The following is a 23,535-nucleotide window of genomic DNA, read 5'->3' on the forward strand; positions in this document are numbered from 1 at the left end:
AAGAGCAGAAGAGGGGGCTTTCGAAGGAATCCTGCAGATGTGTAAAGAGCAGAAGAGGGGGCTTTCGAAGGAATCCTGCAGATGTGTAAAGAGCAGAAGAGGGGGCTTTCCAAGGAATCCTGCAGATGTGTAAAGAGAAGAAGAGGGGGCTTTCCAAGGAATCCTGCAGATGTGTAAGGAGCAGAAGAGGGGGCTTTCCAAGGAATCCTGCAGATGTGTAAAGAGCAGAAGAGGGGGCTTTCCAAGGAATCCTGCAGATGTGTAAAGAGCAGAAGAGGGGGCTTTCCAAGTGGAAACAGTAACGTGTCACTTAGAGCCTTTTCAAACGGAAAATGAACATTTACACATGAACCAGAATAAAATAGTGACCAGGTTTCTGTGCGTAACTTGGAGGAGGGAGTTCCTTGTTGTGTGCTTGACGTGTGCCCCTATGTCAGAGAGAGAGCAAGAAGCTGCACAAAGCTTGCAGTTCATGACTCCCAGATTCTCTTCTTAAACCACAAAACACCAGGTAACAGCATCACAATTTAACAATGTGGCAAATTCCTGTAGACCGTCATCAGGCCACTCCGGGACCATCTCTTTATTTCCTAAGACATTGTTCACCATCAATATTCTCAGTGCAGACAATAAAACTGGTATGTTTCCAGACCACAAGTTTCATCTAGTGGAGGGCCTCTAAAAACTTCAGTCCTGAAAGACATTCATGACCCAGAGGCCATAGAATGTTCGGATTGAGGCAGGAACACTGTCAAACACAACCACTGGGATGCCCTCAATGCTCTCCTGAGAGGCAAAGTAATGTGTAACATATCCATTAAAAATATATATGAAAATAAATGAGGAAGCAGCTGGAAACCAGCACATTATCTGAAGCATTGTAGAGACAAATACATTGCACAGTGGTTTACAAGCTGTAATCTGACTACAATTTGAATTTGACAACAGAATGTGCCTTAGAGTTGACATCTTGCAGAGACAGGTCAAGTTTCACGAAGGAAGCGGTTGCACATGGACCTCTCTGGCCACTTACCTTAACATCACAAAACATAGAAACAGTAAGGTCTCATCGTAAACTAAGACAACGAGAACAAGCAGCAACGTAGAAAACCCTACAAAGAACTGCAGCTGTCCCAGGGCAAGACTTCTGCCGCTAAACTAGGGAAAGTCTTTCAAGGCATCCCAGACCCAAAAATATAAAAAAGGCTGGCTCTCTCCTGCCCTGACGCCACTGGCAGCCAACTGGAAAACACATTGCGAAAAGAGAATTGAAACCCGCAAGGGCTCAGAGTCCCAGCATGCCTCAGGGGAATTGTAGCAAAAGTCGCCTAACATACGCCTACACTTCTGCATCGAGGCCATCGTCTTCACCACAAGGAGCACGGCAGTGACTTTCAGTGACAGGATGACCACTCTCTCTCACCCATGCTAGACAAGAACAAGGAGCCTGATTCACAGAACTAACTTAAGACAAAATCCTAAACTTACTACCATTTTGGTATTCACAGAAGGCACTTACCCATTCCGGTATTCACAGAAGTTAGGAGTCCTAACTTTAGGACTCCTAAATGCCTTCTGTGAATACCGAAAGCCTTAAAATTAGGATTTTTCTCAATTTAGTAGCAGTAAAGTTAGGACTCCTAACTTTAGGACTCCTAAACTGAGAAGAATCCTAATTTTAAGACTTTTGGTATTCACAGAAGGCATTTAGGAGTCCTAAAGTTAGGACTCCTAACTTCTGTGAATACCGAAGTGAGTAAGTGCCTTCTGTGAATACCAAAACGGTAGTAAGTTTAGGATTTTGTCTTAAGTTAGTTCTGTGAATCGGGCCCCAGGTATGACTACAGATCTGTTTCTTTAGTGAATGCTGACTGCAAGTCTTTAACAAAAGTACTGACAGTCGCTTAGACAAGTCTCACCAGTGTCCCCCAGTGTTACACCATTAGAGGATGCCCTTGTGAAAGGCAGGTTAAACTCTGCATTCCTTCATGATGTGATGTAAGGTCCTTGGCTTGGAGCACAGACACCTGGCGTAGAGCACCGCCGCTCTAAGCTGGAAGTGTCTGCAACCCGCTGGAATGGAATGCAAGCGGCTTCTAGATTAGAGGTGAATCCATCGCCATAATTCAGTAACTATAAGGGATGCATGTCATGGCCACCTGTTCAGCCTTCACCACAGGCACATGGCAGAGCTGCCCCTTGTCCCTACCTTCTATGCCTTGCCGCATCCATTTCACCTGTGTGTAGGAAGGAGCTTGTCGCCTCAGCTTCCCTCAGTATCCTTCTTCTCTGTTTCTATCCTGCTCTTTATCCTGAAATTCTGTTTGCTAAAAAACTGCAGATGCCATTGCCATAACTGTACCTTGCTGGGCAGTCTCAACCCCCTTTAAGGTATCCATGGAATGGTCACCGATGTGCTTCACGTGCCAGCTGTGGGTGCGTCTTGCGGTCATAGAGGCAGACATTGAGGCGCAATGAGGGGAGCGCCCTTCACCCCTGGAGTCCCTAAAGCCGAGGGGAACATGGTCTGCACAGGGGCTGCACCAGTGGATCCCAGAGATTGGTCCCCTGGGGCACAAGCTTGTGGGAGGGACCGCCATGTCCTTCTCTGGGGCTGGAGAACATCTAGACCACCACCCTACACGAGAGCCTGAAGTGGTGGTGGCCATGTTGGACGAAAACATAGCAGCCCACTTCACCTCTACTAGTTTAACTAGATCAACAAGGAAGGAGTTAATCTGTTACCAGGGAAAGTAATCCTGTCAATGTGGTGACGGGAAGTGTGACTTCACTAAACCCCTCTGGACTTCTATGTTCTCAACTTGAAGGGTAATAGGGCAACCTAGTCAGGGGTGGCATAGTTTCTAGGGACGGGTGATCGTCGCATAGTGACGGGAAAGGCTGTGGGCCGTGCTTCGAGTCGGTGGAATAGGACATCAGCTACAAAGTGGTTAATGTCATATGCACCATCTTTATAGCACCATGTGACATCAGTGCACTCTTAAAATGGCGTACGGAGCACCTGCTACTTGGCATCATCCGACTAATTCTAAATAAAACCCTATATGCTTGTATGCGAGAGCCCTACAATTCTGACTTGCCTATTGGCCCAGGGATTCAACCTACAAATGGACTTTCTTGCATTAGTTCCACCTTAATTCTAATTCCTGATTCTGATTAATGAGCTGTTGAATGTGTATGTACAGTAACCTCCCTTAAGTAAAGCACTCTGGCATCCTTTTGGGCCTTGTCCGCACTATATAAATGGCAAAAATAAATACAAATACAAAAACTTATCTCCTCCCTCAAACACCATTCAAGAGATTATAGACTGGTAAAACAAGCTGCTTTACATTCCTTCAAGACTTAGCCTGAAGGCTGCTCTCCACAGCTACCACTAGGATAGCTTTCAATAAAGGTTGTCTTTAACCTATCACCATAAGGGGTTGTTTGGACTGATACAAGGTGCCCACTAGAACTAGTGGACAGCATATATCAGGGCACCTTCTCACAGGTGATGCAGTGAGGACTGGGGTGGGTGATGCAGTGTGAGATGCAGTGAGTGATGGAGCGAGCGCTGGAGCGGGTAATGGAGCGAGGACTGGAGCAGGTGATGCAGTGAGGACTGGAGTGGGTGATGCAGCGAGGACTGCAGCGAGGATTGGGGTATGTGATGCAGTGAGTGATAGAGCGAGGACTGGAGTGGGTGATGGAGCGAGGACAGGGGTAGGTGAAGCAGTGAGGACTGGCGTGGGTGATGGAGCGAAGACTGGAGTGGGTGATGCAGTGAGGACTGGAGTGGGTGATGCAGTGAGGACTGGAGTGGGTGATGCAGTGAGGACTGGGGTGGGTGATGCAGCGAGGACTGGAGTGTAAGATTGAAATGAGTGACAGAGCGAGGACTGGAGTGGGTGATGCAGTGTGAGATGCAGTGAGTGATGGAGCGAGGACTGGAGTGGGTGATGCAGTGTGTAATGCAGTGAGTGATGCAGCAGTGAGGACTGGGGTGGGTGATGTAGCGAGGACTGGGGTGTGAGATGCAGTGAGTGATGCAGTGTGTGATGCACTGAGGACCACGGAAGTGGTGACGTGTGTGATGCAGTGAGTGATGGAGTGAGCGCTGGAGTGGGTGATGCAGTGTGGACTGGAGTGGGTGATGGAGTGAGGACTGTGGTGTGAGATGCAGTGAGTGATGCAGCGAGGACTTGAGTGGGTGATGCAGTGTGTAATGCAGTGAGTGATGCAGCAGTGAGGACTGGGGTGGGTGATGCAGCGAGGACTGCAGCGAGGACTGGGGTATGTGATGCAGTGTGTAATGCAGTGAGTGATAGAGCGAGGACTGGAGCGGGTAATGGTATGGAGCGAGGACTGGGGTACGTCATGCAGTGTGTGATGCAGTGAGGACCACGGAAGTGGTGACGTGTGTGATGCAGTGTGGACTTGAGTGATGCAGCGAGGGATGCAGCGTTCACCGGGGAGTGACGCAGGGAGTGATGCCAGGCCCCCCTCACATGCCCTCGGCCCCCTGATGTTCCAGCTCTGACTCTGTCGACAGCTGCGCGCTGTGAATCATTCAACAAACAGAGCAGAGAAGCCATGCGTCCTGCAGCAGCCCCCCTCCCTCCCGCACCTCCAGCTCACCCTGCCCTTCCTCCTCCTCCTCATCCAGAGGTGAGGCGCTGCCCCCGCCCCCCCAGCCTCCAGAGTCCGCATAGATGGAGCCTCCCCGGGACCACAGATGAGCTGGGAGAGCAGGCGAGGAGGTGGGGAGAAGAGACCCCTTGAGCCTGGAGAGAGGGGAGAGACGCTGAGCGTGAGAGAGAGGGGGAGAGATTGATGAGAGTCCCTACCTCCCCAGGAGAGACGGCTAGAAGAAGGGAAGAGAGACCGCTCCTTACCCCATCCCCTCTAGACCCGGAGAGCAGGCGAGGGTGAGGGGAGAGAGACCCCTTACGCCTGGGAGAGAGGGGAGAGACGCTGAGCCTGGGAGAGCAGGAGAGAGGTAGGGTATAGAGTCCCTACCTCACCAGGAGAGACGGCTAGAAGAAAGGAAGAGAGACCCCCTCCTCGCCAGGAGAGACGGCTAGAAGAAGGGAGAGACCCCTCCTCACCAGGAGAGACGGCTAGAAGAAGGGAGAGACCCCTCCTCACCAGGAGAGACGGCTAGAAGAAGGGAGAGACCCCTCCTCGCCAGGAGAGACGGCTTGAAGAAGGGAGGAGAGAAGTCTAGAGGAAGGGAGAAACCCCTCCTCGCTAGCATAGCAGGAGAGGGAACGGGGAGAGAGACCCCCCCACCAGGAGAGCAGGCGAGGGGAAGGAAAGACAGCGAGAGCCCATCCCCTGAGACCAGGGAGAAACAACAGTGAGACGAGGCTGACTGACAGCTGCCCTGGGAGAGATTCCTGCATCCCTCGGCACCCTCCAGAGCCCAGAGAGAAGTTAGAGCGCGTCGCGATGCTTTTCCTCAAACATGACTCCAACCACCTGCCTGGAACCACCTGAAGCTGTCAGCCTGCTGCCACCTGCCTGGAACCACCTGAAGCTGTCAGCCTGCTGCCACCTGCCTGTAACCACCTGAAGCTGTCTGTCAGCAGCCACCTGCCTGTAGCCACCTGAAGCTGTCTGCCTGCAGCCACCTGCCTGTAACCACCTGAAGCTGTCTGCCTGCAGCCACCTGCCTGGAACCACCTGAAGCTGTCTGCCTGCTGCCACCTGCCTGGAACCACCTGAAGCTGTCAGCTTGCTGCCACCTGCCTGGAACCACCTGAAGCTGTCTGCCTGCAGCCACCTGCCTGTAACCTCCTGAAGCTGTCAGCCTGCATCCACCTTCCTGGAGCTGCCTGGAGCTGTCTGTCAGCAGCCACCTGCCTGTAACCACCTGAAGTTGTCTGTCAGCAGCCACCTGCCTGTAACCACCTGAAGTTGTCTACCTGCATCCACCTGCCTGTAACCACCTGTCTGTCAGCAGCACCTGCAGTTTCTATATGAAGCTGTCTGCCTGCAGTCACCTCGCTAGAGGCCAGGCACTGTCCGTCCGCAGCCACCTATCGGCAACCACCTGGATGTAGAGGCTAGAAACGGAGTCGCACTGTATGCCAGCAGCCACCTGCCTTTATCCCCTTAAAGCTGACTTTCTGCAGTCATAAGGCTGAACCCACCTGTCTGTTGCTGTCCATCTGGAGCCAACTGCCTGTAAGCAGATATGTGTAAATGCTAAAACCTGTGTTTTGCTGTATTCCTGCGGCTACCTGCCTGTGACCACCAGTCCTTCTCCACCTGTATCTGTCCATCTGCAGCCACCAACCTGTATCCATCTGCAGTTTCCACGTGAAGCTGCCTGCTGCAGTCACGTGCCTGTAACCATCTTTAGATGCCTGTCTGTGGCTGTTGGCTGTAGCTGCCAGCCTGTAACCACCTGCTTGTGACTCTTGGTGAGAGTGAATCACTCATAGAGTGCTCACCCATAAGAAGCCCCTCCAAGATTTGACCGGCTTCAACGGGGTCATGGCCGCTTTGGAGTTGATGGTAGTGATGTGTTCCCAGTGATTCCCTGAACTTCTCACAACTAGAACTCATCATCCAGAGATGCTCCCCAACAAGACCACCGCTCCATCACGCCTGATGGACCCAACATGGGGCAATGGCTCACAGAATGGCACCCTGAGTGACTCCCCAGGGGGCGCTATACTCATCTCCTTCATCTACTCTGTGGTCTGTCTGGTGGGCCTCTGCGGCAACTCCATGGTGATCTACGTGATCCTGCGGTATGCCAAGATGAAGACGGCCACAAACATCTACATCCTCAACTTGGCCATTGCCGACGAGCTGCTCATGCTCAGCGTGCCGTTCCTGGTCACCTCCACCCTCCTGCGCCACTGGCCCTTCGGAGCCTTGCTCTGCCGCCTGGTGCTCAGCGTTGATGCCATCAACATGTTCACCAGTGTCTACTGCCTGACGGTGCTCAGCATTGACCGCTATATCGCTGTGGTGCACCCCATCAAGGCCGCACGATACCGCCGGCCCACTGTAGCCAAGGTCATCAACACTGGTGTCTGGCTGCTGTCCCTCATCATCATCATGCCCATTGTTGTCTTCTCCAGCACAGCAGTCAACAGCGATGGCACGGTGGCCTGCAACATGCTGATGCCAGAGCCTTCGCATCGGTGGCTGGTGGTCTTTGTGGTCTACACCTTCCTGATGGGCTTCCTCTTCCCAGTCGTAGCCATCTGCATGTGCTATGTTCTCATCATCTTCAAGATCAGGGTGGTGGCGCTCAAGGCAGGTTGGCAGCAACGGAAGAGGTCGGAGCGCAAGATCACGCTTATGGTCATGACGGTGGTCATGGTCTTTGTGGTCTGCTGGATGCCATTCTACGTGGTCCAGTTGGTGAACATCTTTGTGGAGCCAGAGGATGCCACCGTAAGCCAACTATCGGTCATCCTGGGCTACGCCAACAGCTGTGCTAACCCCATCCTCTATGGTTTCCTTTCGGACAACTTCAAGCGGTCCTTCCAGCGGATGTTGTGCCTCAGTTGGATGGAGAACGCCATGGAGGAGCCCATTGACTACTACGCCACTGCCCTAAAGAGCAGGGCCTACAGCGTGGAGGACTTCCAGCCTGACACGCTGGAGTCTGGGAGCGCGTACCGCAATGGCACCTGCACCTCAAGAGTCACCACCCTCTGATGCAGGTAGGGCAGAGAGAGGGCAACGGAGGAGCTGCAAGGACCACCTCCCTCAGTCGGTGTCTTGGACGTAATGAAGAAGATTGTACTCTTTGATGAGGATTCGCTCTCTTGATGAACAGTGTACCCTTTAACGAGCCTACAACTCCTCGTTGAAAAGAGACCTCATGTGAGAAGAAAGACCTCCTCAATAAGGAAGAACCTCTTCGAGGAGGACAGATCTCTTCAAGTCCTCTTTGAGTGATATGGATCTGTTTGGTGGGGTTCGACCCCTTTGACAAGGACTGTGCACTTTGATGAGAATGGACCACGTGGAGGATGGAGGATCTCCCATCTGAGGACAAGCTTCTTCAGGGAGGATGGACCTCTACGATGCAGACTGATGTCCTCAATGAGGATTGAGCTTTGTGATGAGGATCTTCTTTGATTAGGGTAAGTCTCAAAGATGAGGCTGGGCCTCTTCGATGAGCAGGGACCTCCACGGTAAGGCTGAGCCTCTTCAACGAGGTTAGACATCTTCAGTGAGGCTGGACCTCCTTCATAAAATTGCACCTCCTCAATGAGATTGAGCTTCTTTGAGGAGGTTGGACCTTGTCAATGAGGCTGTGCCTCTACGATGAGGTTGGACCTCCTTAATGAGGCTGAGACTCTTCCATGAAGTTGGACTGCCTCAATGAGGTTAGGCCTCTTCGATGAGGACACGCCTCTTTCCGTACACGTGGCCTTCACAGACATTTGGTGTCAGGTATCTGCACGTTCTCCTTCTCTGTTTCTTGTTGTTTATCCTGCCTCAACTGTACTTGTCTCCCATAAGGTGCAGTGGTGGGCAACTCTGGAGGCGCACAGAAACCAGTATTATTATGTTCACCAAAGAGTTACTGTAGACGTGCTAATGACAATTCTGCCCCTCCAGAGAGATCCCCATTCAGCTATCCCCCTCCCCTTCTCCAGAGAGGTCTTTACCTAGTTAACCCTATGTGCCCCCCAGAGAGGTCTTTACCTAGTTAACCCTATGTGCCCCCCAGAGAGGTATTTTCCCAGTTAACCCTGTGTGCTTCCCAGAGAGGTCCCCACCCACCTCTCCATGTGCCCCCTCCCCTTCCCTAGACAGGTCCTACGTGCCTTCCAGAGAATTGTCTCAGTATCCCCAACACTCCGAGTGCCTTCTCCAGACAGAACCCCCCCATATGTGTCCGTGTCCTCTACATAAGAAGTCCTCCTTCCATGACCAGCAGTGCCCACTTCAGAGAGTACCCAAGGCAGCTGCACCGGTGCCCCGCCTAGAAAGTACTCCATTCCCTCGTCCCCATGCCAAGCTGCGGTGGGGTCTCAGCTGTCCCTTTACCCTCCACAGAGAGACCCTGCCTAGATACACTTGTGCGTCGAGCACAGCTGGCATGGTGCCAGCAGAGGGAGGGACCCCTGCACCCTGCACCCTGCCATCCTGCCTCCTCCTGTCGAGGATATGTCCCAGCTGGCCTCGTGCCAGGCTGCAGAGGTACAGGGCCGCGGGCCGACTGTCTCTAGTCAAGCCTATAGAAGGAGGCGAATCTGTGCCATGCCTCTATGTGCCAATGTGCCCGTCTGCCATGCTGCAAAGCAAGCAGACGCACACCAACTACTCATGTGCCATGCTGCAGGGGGTCTATACTGTAATCTTTCCCTTTGCCAGGCTGTAGGTGTGCCAGGCTGCAGTTACAGAGGGCGCATCTCACCCCCCCTTTGCCAGGCTGCAGGACAGGTCACACTCAGCTGCCACTGTGCTAGAGTGCCTGAGCAGAGGTCACATTTCAGCCTATTCTATGCCAGCCTGCAGGAGGAAAGGTCACTCTCAGCTGCCCCTGTGCCATGCTGCGGGTGCATATGATTCTAGAGCAGGCTGAATGTGTGCCATGCTGCCACAGTGCAGTCTTTTGGGGGAGCTGTACCTCATTAGCCCCTGCCATAGGCAGTTGTTGTGCCACAGTATCCGAGTGCACGACTGCCACTGCCCCAGGCTTAACAGGAGGGCAAACAACCAGCCCCGTGAATGCACCATGGTGACCTAGTGCCAGGCTGGTATCCCATATCCAGGGTGTCCCTGCTCCAGGTTGTCCCAGTGACAGGCTGAGGGTGTCATATTGCCAGGGTGCCTCTGTGCTAGGGTGTCCCATTGCTAAAGTGGCCTAGTACCAGGCTGAGGGAGTTCCATATCCAGGGTGTCCCTGTGCCAGGGCTGATGGGGTGCCTGTGCCACATTTTCTCAGTGCCAGGTTGAGGGTGTTCCATTGCCAGGGTTCTCTGCACTATGGTTTCCCATTGACAAGGTGACCCAGTGCAATCCTGGGGGTGTCCCTGTGCAGGGCGGAATGTGTCACTTTGCCAGGGCTGGGGGGTCCCTGTGCCATGCTGGCACAGTGTCAGGAGGAAAGTGTCCCATACCTAGTGTGTCCATGTGCAGGGCTGGCTCCGTGTCAGGAGGAGGGTGTCCCATATCCAAGGTGTCCCTGTGCAGGGCTGAGTGTGTCCCTGTGCCAGGCTGGCACAGTGTCAGGAGGAAGGTGTCCCATACCTAGGGTGTCCCTGTGCAGAGCTGCGGGTGTCTGTGCCACGTTGTCTCAGTGCCAGGTTGAGGGTGTTCCATTGCCAGGGTGTCTCTGCACTATGGTTTCCCATTGCCAAGGTGACCCTGTGCAATCCTGGGGGTGTCCCTGTTCTAGGCTGGCACAGTGTCAGGAAGAGGGTGTCCCATATCCAAGGTGTCTCTGTGCCAGAGTTGAGGGGGTCCTTGTGCCAGGCTGGCACAGTGTCAGGAGGAGAGTGTTCCATATTCAAGGTGTCCCTGTGCCAGGGCTGAGGGGGTCCCTGTGCCACGTTGTCTCAGTGCCAGGTTGAGGGTGTTCCATTGCCAGGGTGTCTCTGCACTATGGTTTCCCATTGCCAAGGGGACCCAGTGCAATCCTGGGGGTGTCCCTGTGCCAGGGCTGAGGGGGTCCCCGTGCCAGGCTGGCACAATGTCAGGAGAAGGTAGTCCCATATCCAAAGTGTCCCAGTGCCAGGCTGGCACAGTGTCAGGAGGAGGGTGTCCCATATCCAAGGTGTCACTGTGCATTGCTGAGTGTGTCCCTTTGCCAGGCTGGCTCCGTGTCAGGAGGCGGGTGTCCCATATCTAAGATGTCCCTGTGCCAGGCGGGCACGGTGTCAGGAGGAGAGTGTCCCATACCTAGGGTGCCCCTGTGCAGTGCTGAGTGTGCCCCTGTGCCAGGCTGGCTCCGTGTCAGGAGGAGGGAGTCCCATATCCAAGGTGTCCCTGTGCCAGGCTGGCACAGTGTCAGGAGGAGAGTGTCCCATGCCTAGGGTGTCCCTGTGCAGGGCTGAGTGTGTCCCTGTGCCAGGCTCGCTCTGTGTTAGGAGGAGGGAGTCCCATATCCAAGGTGTCCCTGTGCAGTGCTGAGTGTGTCCCTGTGCCAGGCTGGCACAGTGTCAGGAGGAGGGTGTCCCATATCCAAGGTGTCCCTGTGCAGGGCTGAGAGGGTCCCTGTGCCAGGCGGGCACAGTGTCAGGAGGAGGGTGTCCCATATCCAAGGTGTCCCTGTGCAGGGCTGAGTGTGTCCCTGTGCCAGGCTGGCACAGTGTCAGGAGGAGGGTGTCCCATATCCAAGGTTTCCCTGTGCAGGGCTGAGTTTGTCCGTCTGCCATGTTGGCACAGTGTCAGGAGGAGGGTGTCCCTATTCAGGGCTGAGTGTGTCCCTGTGCCAGGCTGACTCCGTGTCAAGAGGAGGGTGTCCCATATCCAAGGTGTCCTTGTGCCGGACTGAGTGTGTCCCTGTGCCAGGCTGACACAGTGTCAGGAGGAGGGTGTCCCATACCTAGGGTGTCCCTGTGCAGGGCAGCGGGTGTCTCTATGCCACGTTGTCTCAGTGCCAGGTTGAGGGTGTTCCATTGCCAGTGTGTCACGGCACTATGGTTTCTCATTGCCAAGGTGACCCACTGCAATCCCTGGGGGTGTCCCTGTTCCAGGCTGGCACAGTGTCAGGAGGAGGGTGTCCCAAATCCAAGGTGTCCATGTGCCAGGGCTGAGGGGGTCCCTGTGCCAGGCTGGCACAGTGTTAGGGTGTCCCTGTGCAGGGCTGAGTGTGTCCCTGTGCCAGGCTGGCTCTGTGTTAGGAGGAGGGAGTCCCATATCCAAGGTGTCCCTGTGCAGTGCTGAGTGTGTCCCTGTGCCAGGCTGGCACAGTGTCAGGAGGAGGGTGTCCCATATCCAAGGTGTCCCTGTGCAGGGCTGAGAGGGTCCCTGTGCCAGGCGGGAAGAGTGTCAGGAGGAGGGTGTCCCATATCCAAGGTGTCCCTGTGCAGGGCTGAGTGTGTCCCTGTGCCAGGCTGGCACAGTGTCAGGAGGAGGGTGTCCCATATCCAAGGTTTCCCTGTGCAGGGCTGAGTTTGTCCCTCTGCCATGTTGGCACAGTGTCAGGAGGAGGGTGTCCCTATTCAGGGCTTAGTGTGTCCCTGTGCCAGGCTGACTCCGTGTCAAGAGGAGGGTGTTCCATATCCAAGGTGTCCCTGTGCAGGGCTGAGTGTGTCCCTGTGCCAGGCTGGCACAGTGTCAGGAGGAGGGTGTCCCATACCTAGGGTGTCCCTGTGCAGAGCTGCGGGTGTCTCTGTGCCACGTTGTCTCAGTGCCAGGTTGAGGGTGTTCCATTGCCAGAGTGTCTCTGCACTATGGTTTCCCATTGTCAAGGTGACCCAGTGCAATCCTGGGGGTGTCCCTGTTCCAGGCTGGCACAGTGTCAGGAGGAGGGTGTCCCATATCCAAGGTGTCTCTGTGCCAGGGTTGAGGGGGTCCTTGTGCCTAGCTGGCACAGTGTCAGGAGGAGGGTGTCCCATATCCAAGGTGTCCCTGTGCCAGGCCGAGGGGGTCCCTGTGCCATGTTATCTCAGTGCCAGGTTGAGGGTGTTCCATTGCCAGGGTGTCTCTGCACTATGGTTTCCCATTGCCAAGGGGACCCAGTGCAATCCTGGGGGTGTCCCTGTGCCAGGGCTGAGGGGGTCCCTGTGCCAGGCTGGCACAACGTCAGGAGAAGGGTGTCCCATATCCAAAGTGTCCCAGTGCCAGGCTGGCACAGTGTCAGGAGGAGGGTGTCCCATATCCAAGGTGTCCCTGTGCAGTGCTGAGTGTGTCCCTTTGCCAGGCTGGCTCCGTGTCATGAGGAGGGTGTCCCATATCTAAGGTGTCCCTGTGCCAGGCTGGCACGGTGTCAGGAAGAGAGTGTCCCATACCTTGGGTGCCCCTGTGCAGTGCTGAATGTGTCCCTGTGCCAGGCTGGCTCCGTGTCAGGAGGAGGGTGTCCCATATCCAAGGTGTCCCTGTGCCAGGCTGGCACAGTGTCAGGAGGAGAGTGTCCCATGCCTAGGGTGTCCCTGTGCAGGGCTGAGTGTGTCCCTGTGCCAGGCTGGTTCTGTGTTAGGAGGAGGGAGTCCCATATCCAAGGTGTCCCTATGCAGGGCTGAGTGTGTCCCTGTGCCAGGCTGGCTCAGTGTCAGGAGGAGGGTGTCCCATACTTAGGGTGCCCCTGTGCAGGGCTGCGGGTGTCTCTATACCATGTTGTCTCAGTGCCAGGTTGAGGGTGTTCCATTGCCAGGGTGTCTCTGCACTATGGTTTCCCATTGCCAAGGTGACCCACTGCAATCCCTGGGGGTGTCCCTGTTCCAGGATGGCCCAGTGTCAGGGCGATGGTGTCTCTGCGGCAGGTTGACCGTGCATCAGAGTATCCTTGCGACATAGTGTCCTAGTGTCAGGCAGAGGGTGTCCCAATGCCAGGGCATCTCTGCACTAGGGTTTGCTGTTGCTAAGGTGCCTCTGTGCCAGGCTCAGAGTGTCCCATTCCCATGGTGTCCCTGTACCCTGCCCACCCTGTGTACAGGTCTATAGTGGAGTTCTGAATCTACAACTTGAACCGGATCCTGAGACTAGCCCCTTCACTCCCCCTTTCCTCTCTCACTTCTCTCATTGCCCTTCCCACTACCATTTTCCTTTTCCGCCTACCTTCTTTCCTCTTCCATTTTCCTCATTTCCTTTTCCAGTATTCTCATTTCGTCTCCCACTTTCCCCGCTTCCTCTTCCCCCTTTTCCTCTCTTACTGCCACCATTCTCTCTCCCACTTCCTCCCTTTCCTCACCCACTTCCCTTCTTTATTCTCCCACTTTCCTCATTTCCTTTCCAACTTCCCTCCTTTCCTCTCCCACTTTCCTCATTTCCTAACCCACTTTCCTTGTTTCCTCTCCCACTCCCCCTTCCCCTCTCCAACTTCCCCTTTTCCTCTCCAACTTCTATCCGTTCATCTCTCACTTCCTCATTTCGTCTCCCACTTCCCTCTTTTCCTCTCCAACACCCCTTTTCCTCTCCACTTCCCTCCTTTCCTCACCTACTTCCAACCTTTCCTTTACCACTTCCCTCCTTTCTTCTTCCACTTTCCTCGTTTCCTATCCCAATTTTCTTGTTTACTCCCCCACTTCCCCCTTTTCCTCTCTCTTCCCCTTTTCCTTTCTCACTTCTATCCTTTCCTCTTTCACTTCCTCAATTTATCACCCACTTCCCTCCTTTCCTCTCTCACTTCCCCCTTTCCTCACCAACTTACTCCCTTTCCTCGCAAATTCCCTTCCTTTTTCTGCCATTTTCATTATTTCCTTTCCCCCTTCCCTCCTTTCCTCTCCCACTTTCCACATTTCCTATGCCACTTTCCTTGTTTTCTCCCCTACTCCCCCTTTTCCTCTCCCACTTCTATCATTTCCTCTCTCACTTCCCCCTTTGTATCTCCCCCGTCCCCCCTTTCCTCTCCCACTTTCCTTGTTTCCTATTCAACTTTCCTAATTTTCTCTCCCACTTACCCCTTTTTCTCTCTCGCTTGCCCTTTTCTCTCTCTCGTTGTAGCCTTTTCTCTCTCACTTCATCGTTTCATCACCCAATTCCCTCCTTTCCTCTCCCACTTTCCTCGTTTTCTCTCCTACTCCCACTTTTCCTCTCCCACTTCTATCCTTTCCTCTCTCACTTCCCCCTTTTTATCTCCCCCTTCCCCCCTTTCCTCACCCACTTTCCTTGTTTCCTATTCAATTTTCCTCATTTACTCTCCCACTTCCCCCTTTTTCTCTCTCACTTGCCCGTTTTCCTCTCTCATTGTAGCCTTTTCTCTAACACTTGTTTGTTTCATCACCTAATTCCCTCCTTTCCTCTCCCACTTTCCTCGTTTCCTATCCCACTTTCCTCGTTTTCTCTCCCAATTCCCACATTTCCTCTCTCACTTCCCCGTTTTCCTCTCTCATTCTATTGTTTCCTCTTTCAATTTCTCCTTTCATCACCCACTCCCCTCCTTTCCTCTCCCACTTCCTCTTTCCTCACCCACTTCCTCCCCTCTCTTCTCCCCTTCTTCCCTGTCCTACTTGCACCTCCCCCTTTCTCTCTGCTACTCTCCGCCTACTTCTCATATACCCTCTCTTAGCCCCTATGTTTTTTTCTCAGTGATAGCCTTTCCTCTCACTTCCTCATTTCACTCCCCTCGTTCTTCCACCTTCCTCTTCGGGGTGCCGGAGCTCCTCTTTTCTCCTACAAGTCCCCACCCGCTTACCTTGCCGCTTTCGCTCTCTGTTCTCCTCTCCCCTTGCTCCGTTTTCTTCTCCCAGGCCCTCTTTTTCCCTCTCCCACACACCCCTTTTTTGCTGCACTTCCTGGTTAACTCGACACCCCCCACCCTCTCACCCTTGGCTCCCTCTTAGTGCCAATATCGGCACAATCCCCAGCCCTCCCACGGCAAAACATGTAATAACTCAGACACACACATTTTTGGTGGAGAAACTTGCTGCAGGTTTATTAACATAACAATATGTCAACATGGTGGGTTAACTTACAGGCGATCCCAGGGCAGGCGGCCCCTCGCCGCCTGCCCCCCTGATGAGCCATAAAACCCGGTGGCCACGACCAACCGGTGTTTGTCCTTTTGGGGGAGGTGATAGCCCCTCCCTCCGGCGGACCGCCAGTCCACCCCTTACTCACGCTCCTCCCAGCTAAGGGGGACGGAGCATTGCAGGCAACATCCGGTTGCTCAGGTGCACACCCGCCCGTAGGACTAACGGGGGCCGTCGCTCCTCCAGGATCCCACGCGAGGGCCTCCCTGGGGATAATTGGCTTTAGCACCCTTACTGTGCTCCTGTAGAGGGTACCCTTCTGTACGTGACGCTCCCCCAGCCCCACCTGCCTCTCCACCCTCCCCTCATCTACAGCCCCCTACCTCACACTCCAGCCCTCCCAAACTGACGCGCCCCCAGCCCCACCTGCCTCTCCTCCTCCTACTCCACCCTCTCCCTCCTCCCCGCCTGCCCTCTCCCCCTCCTCTACGCCCTCTTACCTCCCCAACCAGGCTTTGCCTTCCCTCCTGTCTATTCCCAGTTCTGGCACCACCTTATCCATTTCTGTTTTCTCCACCCTCTTCTACTTCTCTCACTTCTCCCCCTCCCTAACACTTCCACCTACCACCACCACCTCCGCCCCCCCACCTTGGTAAGGGTGAGTCCCACCCCCGCACCATGGCTGCACGTGGCTGCTGAGCTGTGTCTGGTCGCCCCCCCACCCCCCACCTTCACCCTACATGTTTTTTTGGACCTTGTCACACGGCCAGCTTACCCCCCCCCCCCCCCTCCCACTTTACTCTTCACTCGACCTCCGCGTCACCCCAGGGAGGGAGATGCAGTTTGATGTAAAATAAATCAAAAAATGCAACGCAAAGTGAAATAAAAGTATGCGCCAGAAACACCGGATTGTCAGTGTCAGAGAGCGCCAGGACTGTCTGCTGAGGCGTGTGTAGCAGCAGATACAGGGTGGAGCTGAGGGGAGAGAGCCCTCTGCTACTGAGGGGAGAGAGCCAGTGCTGCTGAGTGAATAGAGCCCCATGCTGCTGAGGAGAGAGAGTCCCGTGCTGCTGAGGAGAGGGAGCCTTGTGCTGCTGAGGGGAGGGAGCCCCGTCACGTGCTGCTGAGTGGAGAGAAGCCCATGCTGCTGACGAGAGAGTCCCGTGCTGCTGAGGGGAGTGAGCCATGTGCTGCTGATGGGAGAGAGCCGGTGCTGCTGATGAGAGAGAGTCCCGTGCTGCTGAGGAGAGAGAGTCCTGTGCTGCTGAGGGGAGAGAGCCTTGTGCTGCTGCGGGGAGAGAGCCGGTGCTGCTGAGTGGGGACAGCCCAGCGCTCCTGTGGGGAGGGAGTCCTCTGCTGCTGAGGGGAGGGAGCATTGTGCTGCTGAGTGGAGAGAGCCCCATGCAGCTGAGGAAAGAGAGTTCTGTGCTGCTGAGGGGAGGGAGCTTTGTGCTGCTGATGGGAGAGAGCAGGTGCTGCTGAGGGGAGAGAGCCCGGAGCTGCTGAGTGGGGACAGCCCAGCGCTGCTGAGGGGAGGGAGTCCTCTGCTGCTGAGGGGAGGGAGCCTTGTGCTGCTGAGTGGAGAGAGCCCCATGCAGCTGAGGAAAGAGAGTTCCGTGCTGCTGAGGGGAGGGAGCCTTGTGCTGCTGATGGGAGAGAGCCGGTGCTGCTGTGGGGAAAGAGCGGGAGCTGCTGAGTGGGGACAGCCCAGCGCTGTTGAGGGGAGGGAGTCCTCTGCTGCTGAGGGGAGGGAGCCTTGTGCTGCTGAGTGGAGGGAGCCCCATGCTGCTGAGGAGAGAGAGTCCTATGCTGCTGAGGGGAGAGAGCCATGTGCTGCTGATGGGAGAGAACCAGTGCTGCTGCGGGGAGAGAGCCCGGAGCTGCTGAGTGGGGACAGCCCTGCACTGCTGAGGGGAGGGAGCCCTCTGCTGCTGAGGAGAGAGAGTCCCCTACTGCTGAGGGGAGAGAGCTGGTTCTCCTGAGCAGGGCCGGTCCTAGGATTTGTGTGGTCCTGGGCAGGTTAGGAACATGCGAGGCCCCTCTAATTTGCATAAGATGTAGTATCACAGCAAGTGCCATCATAGGAAGTGTAAAACTGACTAAACATTGTCTGGAACTGTTGAAGGAGCTTTGCATGACGCTGCTGCTCTAATGTGGATATCGCCGAGATGGCCACAAATACAAATAAAAGCCCAAAGAAAGTAAGTGCAACTTTTTTAAAGCTCTATTATGTGGAAATACAACACGTCAAACTGGGTTTAAGAGCTAGGCCCATATCTCCCCAAAACCGATGTTTCCAGATAAGTGCATGATTCAAATTCTAAGCCAGACTGCCGCATAGCAGGTGACTCCCCATCCTCCCCTTGCACCAGTGAGGTTCACGGTTAAGGCATTTGGTTTTAGCAGGCGTGGGCGTCCACACAAAGGAATCCACGCTGGTCCAGGTGAGCGGCCTAAGGGATCCATGCTGGTCCAGGTGAGCGGCCGAAGGAATCCACGCTGGTCCAGGTGAGCGGCCTAAGGGATCCATGCTGGTCCAGGTGAGCGGCCGAAGGGATCCATGCTGGTCCAGGTGAGCGGCCGAAGGGATCCATGCTGGTCCAGGTGAGCGGCCTAAGGGATCCATGCTGGTCCAGGTGAGCGGCCGAAGGGATCCATGCTGGTCCAGGTGAGCGGCCGAAGGGATCCATGCTGGTCCAGGTGAGCGGCCGAAGGGATCCATGCTGGTCCAGGTGAGTGGCCTAAGGGATCCATGCTGGTCCAGGTGAGCAGCCGAAGGGATCCATGCTGGTCCAGGTGAGCGGCCTAAGGGATCCATGCTGGTCCAGGTGAGTGGCCTAAGGGATCCATGCTGGTCCAGGTGATCGGCCTAAGGGATCCATGCTGGTCCAGGTGAGCGGCCTAAGGGATCCATGCTGGTCCAGGTGAGCGGCCTAAGGGATCCATGCTGGTCCAGGTGAGCGGCCTAAGGGATCCATGCTGGTCCAGGTGAGCGGCCTAAGGGATCCATGCTGGTCCAGGTGAGCGGCCTAAGGGATCCATGCTGGTCCAGGTGAGCGGCCGAAGGGATCCATGCTGGTCCAGGTGAGCGGCCGAAGGGATCCATGCTGGTCCAGGTGAGCGGCCTAAGGGATCCATGCTGGTCCAGGTGAGTGGCCTAAGGGATCCATGCTGGTCCAGGTGAGCGGCCGAAGGGATCCATGCTGGTCCAGGTGAGCGGCCTAAGGGATCCATGCTGGTCCAGGTGAGTGGCCTAAGGGATCCATGCTGGTCCAGGTGATCGGCCTAAGGGATCCATGCTGGTCCAGGTGAGCGGCCTAAGGGATCCATGCTGGTCCAGGTGAGCGGCCGAAGGGATCCATGCTGGTCCAGGTGAGCGGCCGAAGGGATCCATGCTGGTCCAGGTGAGCGGCCGAAGGGATCCATGCTGGTCCAGGTGAGCGGCCTAAGGGATCCATGCTGGTCCAGGTGAGCGGCCTAAGGGATCCATGCTGGTCCAGGTGAGCGGCCTAAGGGATCCATGCTGGTCCAGGTGAGCGACCTGCAAATGCTCCAGTATATAACGAAAGCACAAATAAGAGGATGAGATGACACAGAGAAGAGACACAGGTGCGGTGCCAGGAGCACCAAAAGCTAGACCTTTCCCTCAAACGGAATGCCTAAACCCAGACACTGCTCTCAAACTTCATTTTTAAGAGATGAAAAGAGCGGAACTACCTTAATGATATAAAGATGAGATGGGTAAATAGGGACAAGAATGTGTACAAAGGGAAAAAACTGTCACAAGCTCCGATGGGAGCCGGTCACTCAACAGACAAGTAGTTCATTGAAGCAACAATAGACGAGGGATTCATCATCGCAGACTCAGCGCAATTTTCCCTCACAAGGAAATTAAATCTAGCAACGTGGAAGAGGTTGGGGAGGTGGTATTTGACTTTCAAAATAAATCTCCCATACTTCCCGAGTATCCCTTAGATTTGCACTTTTAAAGATTTGAAGTCACATATCCTCAATAGCTGAGAAGACACTTGCCAAATTGCGAAGGGTCCAGACGCATCGCTTGACTCAAATTTAGCCTAAGAAGAAACAACCAAATTGCGCCGCCCTCAGGTAAATCCACCGGATCTTGGTTAAAGAGATAACTGAATGCAAGACCCTTGAAAGGCCATGTCCGTCATCCATAAATTACTACCTAATCAAACACTGTTGGTCCTTCCAATCGCCAATACAAGATGTGCTTTCCTAAAACTACTGGCCACCCACTCACCTAGGCTCAGTGACTGGCTAATCACGCCGTGTGCGATGATGCACTCTATGGGATGAGGCCCTCACTCCTGTCAGCTCCCCTCTGCAGCCCCCTTTCCTGCACGCTGCCCCTTCTTCTCATCTCCAAAGCAAGGCTCATTCAAAGTGTGCGGCTGAAAAGCAGCTCTTTCCCCAGGCCTCGCGTCCCTCCGGGAGCTTTGGGATCATTTGTTGTGGGAGGAGGCGCACGTCATCGTGTGCTTGCCATGGTCGGACCGTTGTCATTCTGCACTTGAGGGTGATCAGGCGGTCTTTGGGAGCATGACCAGAGTGACCTGTGCCGCAGCCCGGCAAATGTCTCTTAATAACCTTTGGGACAGGATGACTAGTGTGTAGCATGCACGGCTCGAGCTACTTGGACAGTTAGTGATGAATGATAAACTTTGAAACACGCTGGAGTAAATACCTAATAGGCCTTCAAACTACTTTTACGAGATATTTGGACTTCTTCGCCTTCCCCTTTCCTCGGGTGTTTTGTTAAATTTCACCAAATTGTGCAGATTGTGCAAATGTCTTTAGTTCTTGTTCAACTGAAAGCGATGAATGTAAATACCACGCCAAGAGGGTATCCTGGCGCTAAGGGATTTCCAAGGACAAGGGACGGGCTATACTAATGTATGGAAAGGCCAGTTTTACATTTTTTCCAAAATGTTTAGGATGCACCATAGCTCAAGACTGAGACATGTCCAGTCCTGTGCGGCTAGAGGGGAGAAGGATCTACCTCCAATATGTTTCCTCTTAATTTTAGTACGGCACAGGAGCATGGCTGTTACAGAGCATAGGATTCTGGAATAAACAGAAGAAATAATACAGAGCTGAATAATGAGCCGGCCCTTTTGTGCAGTGCGCAATGGCAAATGGATAGATGGTTTGGCAGCTGGGATCAGCAGAAAGATGAAAAGTAAAGCGACAGCAGCTAGGGTGGCCTCAGGTTAGACTCCTACCAGCGTTCTTGATGATCTGCAGGAACCAAATGCAGAAGGTGGGAAGTTCAAGACAGGGAGCACTTGCATAGTCTGGTTGTGAGAAGATGATTGACTGTACAACAGTCTTGCGGCAGTGACGGGTGAAAATGCAGGATTTTGTGTTGCATATGGATGTAGTAGAAGTAGATAACACACTGTTTGTCCAGACAAGGAGAGAAGACATGGAAAATCAATCCAAGATTCTTTTGTTGACTCAACCATGGTGGTTTATTGGCCCAGCTCCATAAGCCACCAAAGAACAGTGTATATGGTACCAGGCCCCTTAAAGTTGCGGGTGCCTGACTCAACCATGGTGGTTGATTGGCCCAGCTCCATAAACCACCAAAGAGCAGTGTATACGGTACCAGGCCCCTTAAAGATGCGCATGCCTGACTCAACCATGGTGGTTTATTGGCCCAGCTCCATAAGCCACCAAAGAGCAGTGTATACGGTACCAGGCCCCTTAAAGATGCGCATGCCTGACTCAACCATGGTGGTTGATTGGCCCAGCTCCATAAGCCACCAAAGAGCAGTGTATACGGTACCAGGCCCCTTAAAGATGCGCATGCCTGACTCAACCATGGTGGTTTATTGGCCCAGCTCCATAAGCCACCAAAGAGCAGTGTATACGGTACCAGGCCCCTTAAAGATGCGCATGCCTGACTCAACCATGGTGGTTTATTGGCCCAGCGCCATAAGCCACCAAAGAGCAGTGTATACGGTACCAGGCCCCTTAAAGGTGAGGGTGCCTGACTCAACCATGGTGGTTGATTGGCCCAGCTCCATAAGCCACCAAAGAGCAGTGTATACGGCACCAGGCCCCTTAAAGATGTGGGTGCCTGACTCAACCATGGTGGTTTATTGGCCCAGCTCCATAAGCCACCAAAGAGCAGTGTATACGGCACCAGGCCCCTTAAAGATGCGGGTGCCGGATGGTTCGCTATATACTTTTAATGAATTTGTCTTTATCCAAAAGGCAACTGATCGATTGCATGCAAGAGACCCGGCCTCTCCGAAAGGATAGAGCTAAAGCCACGCCAGGGGAATACCTTGAATTCCAGGTTGTTCCAGTTGATGGGAAAATGATAAATGTGACACTGAGATGTATTAATATCAAGGCTGCTCTGCCTTCCTGATCAGCAATCGGGTACAAACTGTCTGACACAGCAAGAGATGCTACTTCCAAGTCATGGAGAGGTCAGACTCCACTGGCAAGCGATCAATAAGTAAATTAGTTTCTATGAAAGAGATTTGTCAGTTGACCTATTTTTCAAGGATTTTTCAGAAAAAGGCAGTAAAGAGATGTCAGACGATGCGGAGAAACTTCGAACCCGCTGAAGGATGTTTGAACAGAGGAACACATGCAGCTTTTGAGGGTTTTGGTTTATTTGTTTTTGCTACGTTGGTCGGGACAGATGACGAGGCAAGGGCGATAATGCAAATGGAGGTCAGGGCAGGGGCTTTGATCTTTAGATGTCCATTCATGAAATGAGGAGGAAAGGGTCCCAACTAGGAGCTAGATTTAATAGAAAGGTCAAGAGGAGTAAGAACACAGAGAGCAGGCTGTAATCCCGCAGCCGAGTTGAGGATGGTTCAAGATCACAAACCTTTGTGAAGGATAATTCACATCGCAAATCCTTGGAAAATAAAGAGACAGATAATTGCAAACTTTGGCAGAAGGCTCAATGTACTTAGCAGCACATGCTAGTTCAAAGTCGCCTTTACCTCTCCTTTAGCCTCCTACTTTTTTTGCTGATTCTGCCCCCTTACATCCACCTCTCTCCTCTGTGCTTTACTCTTTCCCTCCCCTCTTCCTCAGCCTGTTTTCTTCTCTTGCTGGTTCAGTCCCTCTTACATCCGCATCGCTCTGCGTGCTCTCCTCTTAACGTCTCATCTTTTCCCAATCCCCAAGCCTCTTACCTTTTCTCTCTGGCTCTGCCACTCTTACATCCATCTTGACCCTCATACCTCCATGCTCTACTCATAAACTCTCATCTTTCCACTTTGGCTCTCAAATTCGCTTGCTGATTATGCCCCTCTTAATTCCACATCTCTCTTCCCTGCCCTACTCTCCACCCAGTCTTGATCTTCTCTGCTGGTTCTGCCTTTCTAAATACAGCTATGCCTTTTCCTTCTCCCCTGTCCTTTTATCTTCTCTTACTGCTCCTGACCCGTTAACTACACTCTCCCCTTTCTCCTTCCCTCTCTCCTCTTGCTGATTCTTGCATCGAACTCTGCCTCTCTGATCTCTCACCAAGCCTTTAACTTTCTCTCACTGGTTCTGCACATCGATCATCTACCTTCCCCTCCTCTCTCGCTCTTCATCCAACCTCTGACTATCTCTTGGCGAGTCTTCTCTCGTCCATCCACTTCTCTCTCGCCACTCTGCTTATGTACTCTTGCTGGTGCTGTCTCTCTTATAGCCATACATTTTAACCATGCACTATCTTCACTGCTCATCTGTCCCCAGCCTTATAACTTTTTTCACTGGCTCTGCCCCATTTACATCTTCTCTCAATTTTCATCCTCTAGAACACTCTTAACTTTTCTCACTGATTTTGCCTCTTACGCCAGCTAGTGCTGTTCATGCTCTACTCCTATTATTGTCTCTTTGGCAAACCTCTTTTTGTGGATTAGGCGTGTAGAAAAGTAGGATCTGCTCTCATGGTCACTCCCACTTTTTGCTGGAGTCATTCTGATTTTAT

At 53.6% G+C, this 23,535-nt stretch overlaps 1 protein-coding gene across 1 annotated transcript; it reads left to right on the forward strand.

The window, feature by feature from the left end:
* The first annotated feature begins 4,771 nt into the window (after positions 1-4,771).
* LOC146799780 (somatostatin receptor type 1-like) lies at positions 4,772-13,619 on the forward strand. The gene has a single exon (XM_085627465.1). The coding sequence runs from the start codon at positions 6,586-6,588 to the stop codon at positions 7,684-7,686; it is 1,101 nt and encodes a 366-aa protein (XP_085483591.1). The 5' UTR covers positions 4,772-6,585; the 3' UTR covers positions 7,687-13,619.
* Positions 13,620-23,535: the final 9,916 nt, after the last annotated feature.

This window comes from Triturus cristatus, chromosome 9 (assembly GCF_964204655.1).
Source record: "Triturus cristatus chromosome 9, aTriCri1.1, whole genome shotgun sequence".
In the NCBI taxonomy this organism is placed as follows: Eukaryota; Metazoa; Chordata; class Amphibia; order Caudata; family Salamandridae; genus Triturus; species Triturus cristatus.